General features: G+C 35.5%; 1 protein-coding gene across 10 annotated transcripts in view; it reads left to right on the forward strand.

The window, feature by feature from the left end:
- The window catches only part of SOX6 (SRY-box transcription factor 6), a 375,115-nt gene that overhangs the window by 307,285 nt on the left and 53,038 nt on the right, over positions 1–14,792 (forward strand). For all 10 annotated transcript variants that reach the window (XM_080344873.1, XM_080344876.1, XM_080344872.1 and 7 more), the window contains 3 exons: positions 2,065–2,214; positions 6,100–6,280; positions 9,170–9,360. In XM_080344873.1, coding sequence (XP_080200999.1) covers positions 2,065–2,214; positions 6,100–6,280; positions 9,170–9,360 — 522 coding nt within the window. The remainder of the gene's footprint in view (positions 1–2,064; positions 2,215–6,099; positions 6,281–9,169; positions 9,361–14,792) is intronic.

Raw genomic sequence — 14,792 nt, forward strand, 5'->3', positions numbered from 1 at the left:
CTGCCAGCCAGCCTGGGTCAGCCCACCGCCCTGTTCTGCTTGCCATCATTCAATACTGATTTGTATCCTCTCAGAAAGACTGAATTTTGTAGAAAGAATAACTCATACCCCACCTTTTTTGCCTTGATGGCTTACCTGAGAAAGGAGAAGGAAATTGTTTTGAGCTTTAGGTGATAAACCTAGATTTGTTTTTACATAAATTTGCTTTCCTGCTCTTGAAAGTGCATTAAGTCTTAAAGTTTTAATCTACTTTTAGTAAAATCTAAGTCCTTTCCCTGAGATAGTTGAAGTAGATGTGAAATAGATGAAGGGAAGGGAAGGGAAGGGAAGGGAAGGGAAGGGAAGGGAAGGGAAGGGAAGGGAAGGGAAGGGAAGGGAAGGGAAGGGAAGGGAAGGGAAGGGAAGGGGAAAACGGAAGGGAAAAGATACTTTAATAGACAAGGTACAGAAGGCTGAAAAAGCCACTATAATCTTTGGGTTTTGTCTTTAAATTGTATTCAAATTTATTGTATTGACTCTTTCACAGTATCTGATAATTTCTGAGCTGAGAATGTGCAGGCTTTCAGAGGTTTGTGAAATGTGCTTCTTACTGTCATGTAAGCAGAGCACCCAATTAAGCAAGTACGGATTGACCTGAAGAATATGCTAAAATGGATAGGAATAGAGGAAAAAACTCCACTTACTACTGCGGCCAGTGCTTCATTTTCATTCTCCAAGCTGGGAAATGTTTCTGTTTTCAATTTTTCTAGTTTTTTAACACAGGAAAAAATAGTACCTTAGCCAAAATATTGGAACTCCATTGATTTTAAAATGTTCATCTGTGATCCTTCTGTAGCCTCTGTGTGGCACTGAAAAGTGGTGGCAGGAAACAAACAAACAACAAACCAGATTTTTTATTTGTCACCCAGAGTTGGGGCTGCCCCTCCGTCACGCGTTTGTCTCGCCACTGAGTCACTGAGCTTACAGTATTGTGTAACTTTCATTTCTGTGGAGTCTTGTTATATTAGAAAAATTCTTCCAAAGAAAGCAACAATTATGACATAAGCACATCTGGCTCTTGCAAATTATTCTTTATTAAGCTTTCATTTAATTACATGTGCTGAAAGGTCTGCTTTTGATTACTGTAATTTTTTTTATTTGTCCATCTGAATGATAGTAGTGTTAGAAATTACATACAAACCACCTGGCTTTTTTCTCACTAATAAGGCAAAGTTTACATAGATTTATGTGTAGAAGAGGGATTAGGATCTTCCCTGTTTATGGTAGAAGAATTATTGCTGATGCTAATTCAAGGTGAGAGTTTAAATTTGGTCACTGGAAGGAAATTAAACCTATTTGTTTTTATTCAGTAAACACTTTAGATTGATAGGAATAGTTTATTTTAACATACAGGTCTTGTATTTTGTTTCAGTTAAACTTTTTTGAAAGTTCCATGAAGGTGTTTTTTATGTTTTCATCACTATTTACAGGAATTTTTAAGGCCTACATACTTAATAGCATTTATAGAAGTTACAACAAGATGGTGTTGCCTATTTCAACTTTTGTTGCTATCTAGAGAAGTTGCAGCTTTGCCTTTTAGTAGGAAATGGTTCCTATGCGAGCTCCCAGTACAGGTTCTGGAGTTGGCGGGTAATTTCTTGGTAAGAACAGAAAGACCAGAAGTGTTGTTGGTTTTGACAGGAGTTTATACCTAATTTTCATAACCAGCCTTATCGCTTTGCCATTTTATTTTTTTAGTATATGGACACAGTATGATATTTGGCTCTTTACCATGACCTTCATTAGTTAGAAACAAACAAACAAACAAATCAGCTAAAAGTCAAATTAAGAAAAAAGGTATTGGTGTGTGGGAAGTTTCCAGTTTTGGTTTGATTTGGTTTCATTTTGTTTTTGTTTTTTTTTTTGAAAATAACAACAAGGAAAAATCCAGAAAGTGCTGAAAAAAAAAATATCTATAATTCCTTTAAGAGAAGAAACAGCAGAGCAAGAGAAATTAAGTCTATTTACAGCTTCTTTTTTTTAGGGATATTGCAGGAATAAATTGTATATCTTCTTGTCTTCCAGCAACTGTATGCAGCTCAGCTGGCAAGCATGCAAGTTTCTCCTGGAGCCAAAATGCCATCCACTCCACAACCACCAAATACGACAGGGGCACTCTCACCCACTGGCATGAAAAACGAGAAGAGAGGGACCAGCCCGGTAACTCAAGTTAAGGTATTTTTCAGTAAAGAAAGAAGTTGGTGTCTGAAAAGGGCTGTGAAATTATACAGTGTATTTAATTGTTTTCCAGTTGGAAGTTGAACCGCATGAAAATTCTTCAATATTCAAAGAAAATTTTCAGTTTTAGTGCTGTATTATCAGTACAGAGAAAGGAAGAGAAAGTATTCACTTCTTGCTTCCAAAAATATCAGGCGTCCCTCTTCCCACCACAGGCAGCACAACAGATTCATCAGTAAAATGTGATATTTTCAAGATTTCAGTTTGTAATCTAGTAATGCACGCAAATGGCATCCATTTCATGAATTGTAGCAGATTGAACTTTTGAGTATCTTAAAGTACTGTACTAGCTTATATTGTTAGGACACGAGAGATTGTAGAACTTCTAATTATTTTACAAATCTCTAGCTGTACGTATTCTACAATTTTGGAAAAAGCCTCATATGAAAATAAGATGTAAGTCAGGACTCCAAGGAAAACGTTGTGTCACTGCAGATTGATTCAACTTTTGCTGATTTCACACAGCTGCTGACAGCCGGGCTGCTCCTTGTTGGTTTTGCGCCATTGCTGAATGCTCGTGCCTGCTTATTCTCACTTGCTTGGAACCAGGCAGCTACAACATGGCATTTGCCAGCAGCTTGAAATGAGCATCGAGCACCCCCTGAAATCTGTGGTGCAGCAGTACCTTTGGGTGAAACTGGCTGGCTTTTATTGCTGTGTTCTCCTGTGGTTGATCTGAATTTCCTGAGACCAAATATGCTGAGAAACAGTTTACTTGAAGCTGTAAAAAAACACTGACATTTAGATGTTTTATAAATTTGAATGATAGCACTATAAATGCAGAACTATTAAATACATCTAAAGAAGGCATATAAGAGAGAATGCTTTTTTTTTGTTAGTTGCTAACACCTTACAGGGACACAGCCTCAAATCAGCCCGGGAAGGTTTTACTGACTTGAAGTGAGGGGTTTTGGTTTTTTTACTTTTTCGACATGAGTATAAAATATCATTTGTTTTTTCATTATCATCAATCATCATGGTAAAGTGTGGGTGAGCAGATATTTCTGCCTGGGCTGATAAATTTCTGTGACATTTTTTGCTAGGCTGAGAGTACTAATAAATAAAAACTACTCCATTATGGCCAGATCTAACATTTATTTAGCAAAGCGTTCACTTTCCTTAACTGTAGATGTGTATTAGTCTAATATTTTACCTCTTGTAATCCAATGCCAGGCTTGAGAGCAGTCAGTGAAATTTACCACATATGCAGAGTTTGTTATGGTCAATACAGAAGCCACCAAAAGCAAAGCCCAACTGTTTCAGCAAAGTTGCCATAGTCTAGTGATACCTAACACCAGTGATTTATGGTATTGAGAATATACTACTGACTACTTTAATGTGAAAAAGTAATTTCATAAGTGAGTGAGCCAAATGGATCTACACCAAACCAAACCTTTACTATATGAGCAAAATTTTCCCTGGTTAAATTCAAGCATATATCTCCTTGAACCAAGGCCAACACCATTCCAGCTTTGTGGCCAGCTGAGTCCTATTACAGAATTGACCACATGCAAATTCTTGGGGGTTTCCCTACATAATTTAACTTGAATGGACTTAAATATATGTTAACAGAAAAGAAGTATTTTTATTCTTATTTTTATTAAGAACACTTTTGCTTTGAAAATATTAAACAACAAGTGCTTCATGTGAACAAATACTAACGGCTAATGAAGAAATTCATTATTAGTATAAAAGCACTCTAATAAACTAGTACCTATATGCTGTCTTTGTGAATTGTTCACCTTTATAAGACATGGCAGTGTTGATGGTCATGCATTAACAAATCCTCTATATTTTTTCTGTTATGAAACACTTGTTTGTATATACTACATACATTATTTATAAAAGTGGAGTTCTTTTACAGGAGTCAGATCTTTCAAAAAGTAATGATAGGTTTGTGGTGGGTTTTTTTGTTTTTGTTTTTGTTTTTTTTAAGTCAGTGGCCAGAATGTTTTCCAGGTTTTTGGTCACCTCACAGAAATGAGAATGCTGTCTTGAAGTACAAACAAACAGGTTCTGGCAGCGTTTAGAGTGTTTGGTTGGTCGGTTGGTTATTTTTTTCATATGATTGTATCAGTACATGACAGGAAATTCTTTAGAAATTGAACATGGTAGTGTAGATTGGTGTGTGTAACTGCTCACAGTACCTAGTCTGACGAACTCCATAGTCTGAAAGGGGCTCTGAACTCTCATAGAAATTTATTGAAGCCACCTTGTATCTGTGCACGGAAACAGCTTGCATGTAAACGTGGCCACAAAACACCAGAACGGACTATGTCCCTTAAACTTTTGTGTTTCTGCTTTCACTTGGACTCTGAACCGGTGTGGACATTGGTGCACACTGCAAGGTCGGGAAGAATCAAAATGTCAAGCAGTTTCATGGAAACAGTTTACAACTAGAGCTATGATGGCATTATAAATACCTGAGTTTTTTACATTTTCCTGTTTAATGCATTGTATATGATCAAACCAACTTTGCTGAATCACCACTTGAGATAATGGAAAAGATGAGACAATGTAGTGTATTATTGTATTCTGACATATATTTCTAAGCTTTGAAGTGATCAGTGCAGTGTTTTAAAATATGAAAAATATTTTCTTATATCCAGCATAAATCTGCTTTGGGCATATTTTAGATGAGAGATCTGTCTTACTGAGCTTTTTAATTACAGAAAATCACTGTTTCATAATTTTCCAAATGCTCTGTCTTGTTTAACACATTAAGGAAAAGGAAAAACCTCAAAGAATGGGAAGAAGGTTACATTGTATCTATTCTGATCAAAGAAATTAATTTCTTGAATGAGACTTCTTCCAAAAATTAAGATATTTCTTAGATGACTTATTCTCCTATAGCACTGAAACAAAATAAGTGTCAGAGAGAATTTCTTCCATAATTGCATATGAATGTATCAGAAGACACAAAAGTGCTGATACGAGATTTACATACCCTTAAAAAAAATTTCTTGTCTTTATGCAAATAAACATACAGATACACTCAAGGTTGTATGCAGCAGAAATAACTACAGAGCACAGAAATAATTAAAGAAGTATCAAATGAGAAGTAGAATAACATTTATGTGAAAAAATATTGGGTTTACATAAATCCGTCAAAAATTCATGATATTGCAATAATAAAGTATTGTAAAGTTAAATAGCAGAAAATAAATTTTGAAATGCATCTAGTATGCGTTCATTACCATAGTAAGCCAAGGAATTTGAATTCGGTGAAATTCTTATCTTCTATTATGGGGCAACAGCATAGATTATTTTACTAAACAAAACATACACTCAAAATAAGATGCATGGAATGTATAAGTTAGCAGCAGCATTAAATGTGGGCCAAAGAAATGTCAGGGTTTCCAAATGATTCTTTCATAGAAACACTTATGATTTCTTAGTTTCTAATACATTTTAAAATAAGCTACATAACTTATTTTTATAGTGCCAGGAACTTTTCAAATAGAACCAATGCAAAAGCTTTACTGAGCTGCTGGAAATTTTAAATAATTCTTTGTAAATGCCCTAGGTTAATTTAGATCTCTGAAAACACATTAGGAAATTAAGCTGTAATGTGAGTTAATTCAAATTTTAATTTGGCAAAAAGAACGATCCAGCCACATAGTTAATGTAAATAGAAGCAGAACACAGAGAAATTAATGAGGTTTCCTTTGGTTGAATCTTAAAGGAGGCAGATAATTAGCTTCTTTTGTTATTATTGCTGGAGAATGTGGTATTGTCTTCGAGGTGTAAAGTAACTGGTGCTTGCAAAATGATGTGTTCATTTGTCTTTTCCTAATAATTATTTACATTAAACTCTTGTAGGATGAAGCAGCGCAGCCACTGAATCTTTCAGCCCGACCCAAAACAGCTGAACCTGTCAAATCCCCGACATCTCCGACACAGAACCTCTTCCCAGGTAGTAAAAGCAGTCCAGTGACAGTGACGAACAAGAGTGGCATCCCCAGCCCGCTTGGTGGATCTCTGGGAAGAGGATCCTCTTTAGGTAACTAATCTGTCCTGGGAAAAGGAGAAAACTGTCACGTTTTCTACATGAAGTCTCAGCACACTTACTTCTGAATTAAGAACATATTTGGGGCTTATATTTCTGCTTAAAATGGAAAAAAGAAATCACAGGAAAGATTTTCAAAGAACTCTTGAATGCCGAGGTTTTACTAGAGTAACCAAAGTGTTGCAGCAGTGATACGCCTCTACAAGAAACACAGCAAATAAATATATAACATGAGAAATATACATACAAACAAATATATACACATACATACAAATACATAAATAAAAATACATATATAAAACATATATAAGAGGTTTCTATTAATATTGCCCTAAAGACATCAATCAGGTGTATGCAAAGTTCACATTTGAATTTTGTCCTCTGGATTAAACAAACAAACAAAAAAATCTTTGCCTGCACATAAAGCCTGACTAGATACTAAACCTACACACAAAATGGCTCATATGATCAGTGTACATGCAATGAAGAGTGTAACATAGCTTAAAATAAACAATTTTTCAAGCAGGGGCAGGGAAGACTCAGTATCTCTGTGGTTTACAGGCACAAAGGTAACTCCAAATGTGCTTTTCAGCTACTTAGACCAAATATGCCACTAGTTTTACCCAGAACAGCATTCTAAAAGAAATCTAACCCTATGCATTCTACGTATTAAGTTCATCTTACCAAGACCATATGCTGAATATATATTTTTTTCTTTTTTAGCAAAGACAGTAAGGCTTCAGTCCAGACAGTATATTATGTGTTCATTTTGTTATTTGTTCACCCGTCTGTTAAGCTTTTGTTAATTCAAATTATTGCAAATTGGGAATTTTGACCTATGTTCAAGATTCTTTAATTAAGATATAAAGCTTATTAAGTAATGAAACAAAATTGATCTGAAAACTATGTATGGAGACTATCTTAACCAGCCAAGAAACAGAATCAAGAGCTGCAAAATGATCAGCCCTAAAGTTCAAACAGAAAATTTTAACAGTGACTAAATGCTTACTACAGACCACTTATTCACAATCTGTAACTCAAGTGTACTTGTAAAATATATAGAAACACTTGTGAATAATGAACAGATATGTTAAATACATACATTAAATATATAAAAATTATTATTTGTTCCATTCTCAAAGCACTTGGGAACATCATGATCTCTGAAAGATACTCTCTGCAGCTAACTAGATAATTTACCTGTCAATTTATTTCTGGTTATCACTGCACTAACATTAGAAAGTAGAGAGTTTGAAATCATAGCAATCCAGAGAAATGGCTGGAGAAGATACACCTAAAGTGTGAACATTTTTCATGTAAAGTCATAAAAACATTTCCTCTCAATCCTTAAGTGTAAAAGAAGCCAGGGAAGCATTGTGAAAAATTAGCAAGCAATGTAGGTGCTTTTGCTCCATTTTTATGATAACTTTAAGAGAGACTGGGAGTCTGAGTCTCATTAAAAGTTATGCATATATGGTTCCCAGCTTACTTAGGCTCCAGAATGGAACTTCACTGCTGAATCGATTCAGAGCATTGGAAACTTTACCCCCCAGGAAAAATGTTTGTTTTCCAATATGTTACTTCTTTTTGAAAGGGGTGCTTCATTCAGACAGAAAACATCACAGTTCCATCTAAAACATCACAGGTTGTGTCTCTTCTCATCTAGACCCACAGTATTAAACCAGTTGTTTGGTTTCAAGGATAAAGCATGAGAAACCCTTAATCTTACCTTTTTTTATTTTCAAATAATTCGGGGTCCTGTGAGGTTGAATTTGCCATATTTTACTCAATGAAACTTCAATAAAGCCCAAAGAATATTAAAATTATGTTTGAATGAGAACTCCAAGCCTTAGTTTTGTTGGTTTGGTTTTGTTGTTTATTTGTTTGTTTGGGTTTAAGTGTGTTCGTGTTTTTTTGGTTTGTTGGGTTTTAGTTTTGTTTTGTGTTTTTGTTTGTTTCTTTTTATAGTGGACTGTTAGTAAGTACACAAATCTAGCAAATTTGGAGCTTTTATAAAAGACATTTGCTTGTCAGGCAGTTGTACGGGTCATGGACAAATGTTGATTGCTCAAAATTTCCTAGCTAGAATGCTTATACAGAAATCTATGCATGTGCAGTATAGAGGATACTCTCATGCAGGAACAGGTAGATCATGTTAAATCTTCATCACAAAACCACAAAAAAACCCCAACCCAGTCACCAAATAATTTCTGTTGATTGGTCTTAAATAAGAAACTCTATCTGGGGTACTCATCTTTGCCTCTAGAATTCATTTTAAGATGTGACAGAAATGTTTTGTGAGTTTGATACATGTTTAAAAGTTTATCTTTCTGTCCAGAGTGATAGAAAGAAAACCATATTTTCTCCAGTGACTTAGAGCTTTATACTTATGTTAAGGTGATAACAAGCTTTGTCTCCCAAAAGTAACTGTGCTCATTCTGAAATTAAAAATTAAGTGTATGGAGTGATGGTTCTCTCAATAAAGAAATTCTAAAAATAGACACAGACTTTCATCATCAAGTAAACAAGATTTATTTATCCTTTGTTTATTTTATTAATACTTCAAAGGCTTCCCACTTAAGCTTCAGAATACTGCTGTCTTAAACATGTATTTAAGTTCAAACTTTGGGTCCATGAGTATGCTCAGATACCTCTATATCAGGCTATGCTAATACCTGAGTGGTTGTATTTATAACAGCAAAAGAAATGCACAGGCTTATCAGTAACTTATTTAGATTAGTTCAGCATCCAAACAGACAATTGCCACTTCTCCTCCTTTTGTAGATGTTAGCTTGGTACAGTTCTAACAGTATGAGAACTGAGTGCTTACGCCAGATTCTAATTGGCACAATTACCTAAATAAAGTGTGTTCTCTGTTTATAGATATCCTTTCCAGTCTTAATTCACCTGCCCTATTTGGGGACCAGGACACAGTAATGAAAGCTATTCAGGAGGCTCGAAAAATGAGAGAGCAGATCCAAAGAGAGCAGCAGCAGCAACAGCAGCCGCATGGTGTTGATGGAAAATTGCCCTCCATGAATAACATGGGTCTGAACAACTGCAGGAATGAAAAGGTAATGTCTCCCATTGCCACACAGTCTGTCATTCATTCTTCTTTTCCTTTCTTATTTTTATATAAAATTTCTTTTTAGAGCTTTTAGCCATCTCTTATTTCATGTTAAACACACCTTGTCACTTCTCAGTGCCGTGCTACAAACTTCTCTACGTTTACATGACAGCATTCAAAAAAACAGTCCTGTGCACTCATGAGATTAAGCTGTAAGCACACACATAAGAATGTGGAAAATTGGTTGAAGCTACTATTGTTTGTGGTCACTAGATTTTGAATTATGCTTTTGAGAATGCTTGGATTCATAAATATGGCAAAAGGCCAATTATGTACTAGCATGGTTGAGTATTACAGTTCTAGTGCACATATCTGAGTGTGCCTGAATCTGTGACTCAGATGCAACAAAATATATAGGCTCAAAACAGTGTCTTTGGCTTTTAGTTTCAATGGGAAATTAGAGATCAAAGTTCTTTGTTGAATCTTGGCCATAGTTTCCAAACACTAAAAAGAAATGGGGCATTACGATAAAAGAATAAATTGGAGAAAGTGGTGAGAAAATGTGACCAGCATTAGATTGAGGAGGACGTCATTCAGTTTACCAAATAGCCAGCTGGGATCGTATCTGAAAGGTGAGGAACAGTTTCTATCACACACACACTTTAAGGACCGCTTCAAGTGCAAAGACGTGTCTTGGACCATTTTTTGTATCTGTGTTGTCTTGCTTTGTGGCCTTTCTGAGGTCTACAAGATCTGCTCTGGGAGCAAGTCTCTGTGTGTATAACAGAGCCAGTGAACACTGAATCAGGTAATGGGCTGAGCAATAAGGAAGCGCTTTTGATTAAGACTGTCTCTCTGTTAGCTTCCCTAGAGGTGGCTCATGCTGCAAAAAAAATACAGTACATAAGTTATTTTTCACCACTGACACAAAATATACCACAATACTTATTCCAGTTAACTGGAAAGGGAAAATACTATCCCAGTTATTACTATGGCATTGGCAAATGGGAACAGTTATGATGCAATTTAGTAATGAATGAAAACCAACACATTCAGTAGCCTATAAAGCAACCAGTGTTTCAGACTGTTTGGTGAAAAAAAAAAAAAAAGGTTGGAAAACAGGTAGCTTTCAATGCATGTAATTCATTAATGAAAATTCAGTGGTATATCTGTATATTAGAAGGTAAGTTCTTTGTGTCTTGGGGGAAGGAGAGAAGATACTCCAAGGACTAACAGGAATTTTTAGGCCAGGTTGAGTATAAGACTCAACAGAATCTTAAACCGTGCATTTGATGATACTATGATCTTTTCTCAACCCACATAGGAATACTCAATAAGTGGATTGTAGCAAGGCATGGCAAGTCAAGGAAATGTTGTAAACAGACCCATCAAAGATTGATACCTACTTTATAATCTACATTTTATATTTTTGCTTGATAGGTTCTTTATAGTACTCAAAACAAGAGAAAAGCTCAGTGTCTATTAAAAAGATTTGTTAAACTGTTGCCACACAGGATTAACAATGCTTTTACAAGTCAAATTCAGAGGCTGATGGATATTTATATTTCTGCTAGCATTAGTTTAAATGTCAGCATTGAAAAAGTCACTTAATACAGGTTGATACTATGAAAAATATAGAAATTAATAACTGATCAAACAGGCCATGTTCAGACAACACACTAATTGTAAAGCCCGTGTTTGTCTTAATTAACTAAGAGGTAGATGCTAAAGCCCGTGTTATAAAAATAAAATAAATATCAGCCTATGATCAGTATTAAGAATTTATAAAATTATGCTTATTTTAAAATATATTTTATGAGTTTCGGATGCATGAGGTTTAAAAATATCTAATACACTATAAGGGTTATTGAAGGAATTCTTAACATTTGATTTGACTTGGAAAAATAAGTATAAAAACGGCATCCACTTACTTATCAGATTGCAACGCTGAGTATTTCCAGTCCCATGTTTACATCTTGTATTTGTTATAACATATCTTTTACCTTTTAAAGCAGAACAGAGTCAGTAAGTATTTCAGTGAATAATCTGATTTTTTTCTGTATCAGTTACTAGCAATACACAGATCGATGTGCAGCTTCCAGATTGAGGTTATACAGCAGGCAGTCAGAAGAAAAAAGTTTTTTTACTTGCAAGTATAGTGGAGTCAATTGGAACTTTAACAAATACAAAAAACATCATTCTCAACTGCCATCTTTTATGGGGAGAGTTTTCATGGCAGCACTTGCAACTTTTAAAACAGAAGAATAAAACAGCAGCAAGAAAATCTGTTGTTAAATCTCTCGGTGCCCTTACTTAATACTGTTGGTTTTATTTATTGTAGTTTGCAATACAGAGTGAAGCATTAAGGCAGGAAATAGTTGTAATATGTATCCTGGTTTTACCTTTGGTATGCTAGCCTCTTGTCCTTGCTCTGTAGATGCAAGAAAGGCAGGTTTTAAAAAAAAAAGGAATATAAATCTGTCATTTTAAATAATTATATATCCCTATTCCCTATCCTAAAGAAAATAAAATAATGAAGTCAGTCATGTATACTAAGGGAATGTATTTATATTTTATAGCAAGTTTAAAATACATTAAAACCAGAAGCACCCTTTGCACAAACAGAATTCTAGAATACTCTTCTTTCTCCCTTTACCCTCTGCCTTTGAATTTTTACATTATGATGTATTTATTGATGGGCAGGATGATCAAAATGGGGGGGTGAGGAAAGATAGAGCACTTCAATTAGAAAAACGTAATTCTGAAATAATTGTACACCAATAAGATTGTGTATAGTTTCTGTCATAATCGCAGTGAAGCTTTGATAACAGTTGCAATTTTGGATTGGTTTCTTTTGAAGAATCAGGACCCTATGTTTTCAGGACCAAATTTTCAGAAATTGGCTTCAGGTAATTAGACTTATATAAATGAGTAGCTAGAAGTCAGCACCAGAAAAAGATGACAAATTAATTGCCTGCAGCTGGTTTAAAAAAGCTATTGAGTTCTGGTCAGTTACTGGTCTTCAAGTTCAGATAGCTGGTAATAGTTTGTTGTGCAAATGATTGCGCTTACAAAATTATGTACATAGCTTCAAAGGCTGGGCTCAGGCCTTTTTGAAAATGTGTCATTTAAATCTCAGAAAGCTTTGTATTTGGTTAAAGACACAGAATTGAAAATTGCCTCTGTTCATATTCTGCTGTTCAAAAAAAAAAATCTACAAAGCTTTAGAAGTGCTCACAGAGATTCACTCATCAGAAAGACCAAAACAAAAACATGCAGCACTCTGCCACAGTCCAGCTCTGTCATTCGCTAAAGCATTAAGGTTAGGCTACACTTTTGAGATGATACCATTCTATGGGCATCTACAACTACGGAGTTATTTCAGTGTGTATACTGTTGTGGGTTAGGGTAGGCTGGTAAGCACTACACAGCTGCTCAATCACTCGCCTCCACTGGGATGGAGAAGTGAATTAGAAGGGTAAAAGTGATAAAACTCGTGGGCTGAGATAGTTTAATAATTAAAGGAAAACCTGTGCATGCAAGCAAAGCAAAATAAGGAATTCATTCACTGCCTTGCATCAGCAGGCAGGTGTTAAGCCATCTCCAGGAAAGCAGGGCTTCATCATACATAGTGGTTACTTGAGAAGACAAATGCCAAACCTTCAAATGTTTCCCCTTCCTCCTTCTTCCCGCAGCTTTTATTGGGGTATATGACATCATATGGTATGGAATATCCCTTTGGTCAGTTGGGGTCAGCTGTCCTGGCTGTGCTCCCCTCCCAACTTCTTGTGTACCCCCAGCCTGCTCGCTGGCAGGCCAGCGTAAGAAACAGAAAAGGCCTTAACTCTGTGTAAGCGTTGTTCAGCAATAGCTAAAACATCCCTGTGTTATCAGCGCTGTTTTGGTCACAAATCCAAATCTCAGCACCATGCAAACTAAAATTAACTCACTCTGAGCCAAAACCAGTACAGTGTATGCAAAGCAAAATGTCATTATATCAGAGTTGACATTTTTTACTCCATGTGGTCCTGATCAGGTGTAGCCTGACTGAGGAAAGGGAAGAAGTAACTGTGTCAGTGGTTTCAGTAAGTAAGCAGAAACACTGGGGAAAGGGAGAGAATTAAGAAAAAAACAGAAAATAGGCTACAGAGCTCTTTCCATATGAGATAAGCAAAAGTAAAATCATACAAAAATTGGCTTTGTTTAGAGGATATGACTTTTTTTCCAGTCAAGACATGTTTACCTTCAAGAGAAAAAGAGTACTTAAAAAAAATTTGCATTGCTAGAGCTACTTGTATTTATTTTAGTATTTCAAACTAGCAGGATTGTCTAGAAGATTTGCTTTGATTTAAGGCTTTAAATGAACCTGAAAATGCTATATAATTTATAAGAGAACTGACACTATTTTTAAAAGGACCAGATCCTCTCTTTTTTGTGCATAAAGCGTGAAAACAGTGACAAAAACACTCCAGAAGAATCTTTGTAGAAAATGTATAGGCAGAAATGTGTTAATTTCATTGGAGAAAAGTATAGGAAGTCAAGGTAAAACATACACCCAGTTAATAATCACATGTCTGCTAGACCCAAGGATGCATCCCCAGCAACCCATTTATGTACCCACAAAGTATATTCATTGAGATTTGAGAGGAAGCAGAATTTAATATAACATATTTCTGTTTATATTCCATTCCCACTCGTTTGTAGATTTTCAGGCAACTGTGCATTTGTGGTTGGAAACCAGAATTAGACCCCAAAATAAATGACATGAGTCATCGCCCTCTTCCTGGGAATTATGGTACTTTAGCACCTCTTATAATGAGCCTTTTATTCTTTTCTTTTCTAAATCAAAGTTTTACAAGTTGAATCCACATAATTTATCCTAATATAGACCACAGTCTGTATGCAAAATGTGTACATTCTTAAAAACTTATATTATTTACCCATGGAGATGTTACAGTCTATTGATCAAATCCATATTTAGGCACTTGGATTTGACTTGATAAGCCATAACGACCCCTTTGGAGATGTTACGGTCTGCTGTATTTAGGGACTGTTAAATATGTGGATTATTGACACAATAGAGTGTAACAACTCCTCTGGAGCTGTTACGCTTCATCATTTCTATGAAGCTACTGCACATGCGTACAAACTTCGCCAGATAAAAACACTTCAGGAAGTCTTTATAGGAAAAGTTACTAGTCATGCATAATCTCCCTTTGAGTGCCTACAGCCCTGCAATGACTCCATCATTGTATTACTTTTTTTAACTGCAAATAGTACTGGATTATGTTGCTGACAGGTTTTTTTACCAGCTTTTTTCTCCCAAGACATTCAGTATTATAGACAGAATGACTGCAGAGGCAGGACTCACACTGTCTTTTCTGCAAGTGCAGGGTGTTTCTCAGACAATCACCAAGAGAAGCACTTTCCTATTAGCAT

This window comes from Nesoenas mayeri (genome assembly GCF_963082525.1).
Source record: "Nesoenas mayeri genome assembly, chromosome: 5".
Classification (NCBI taxonomy): domain Eukaryota; kingdom Metazoa; phylum Chordata; class Aves; order Columbiformes; family Columbidae; genus Nesoenas; species Nesoenas mayeri.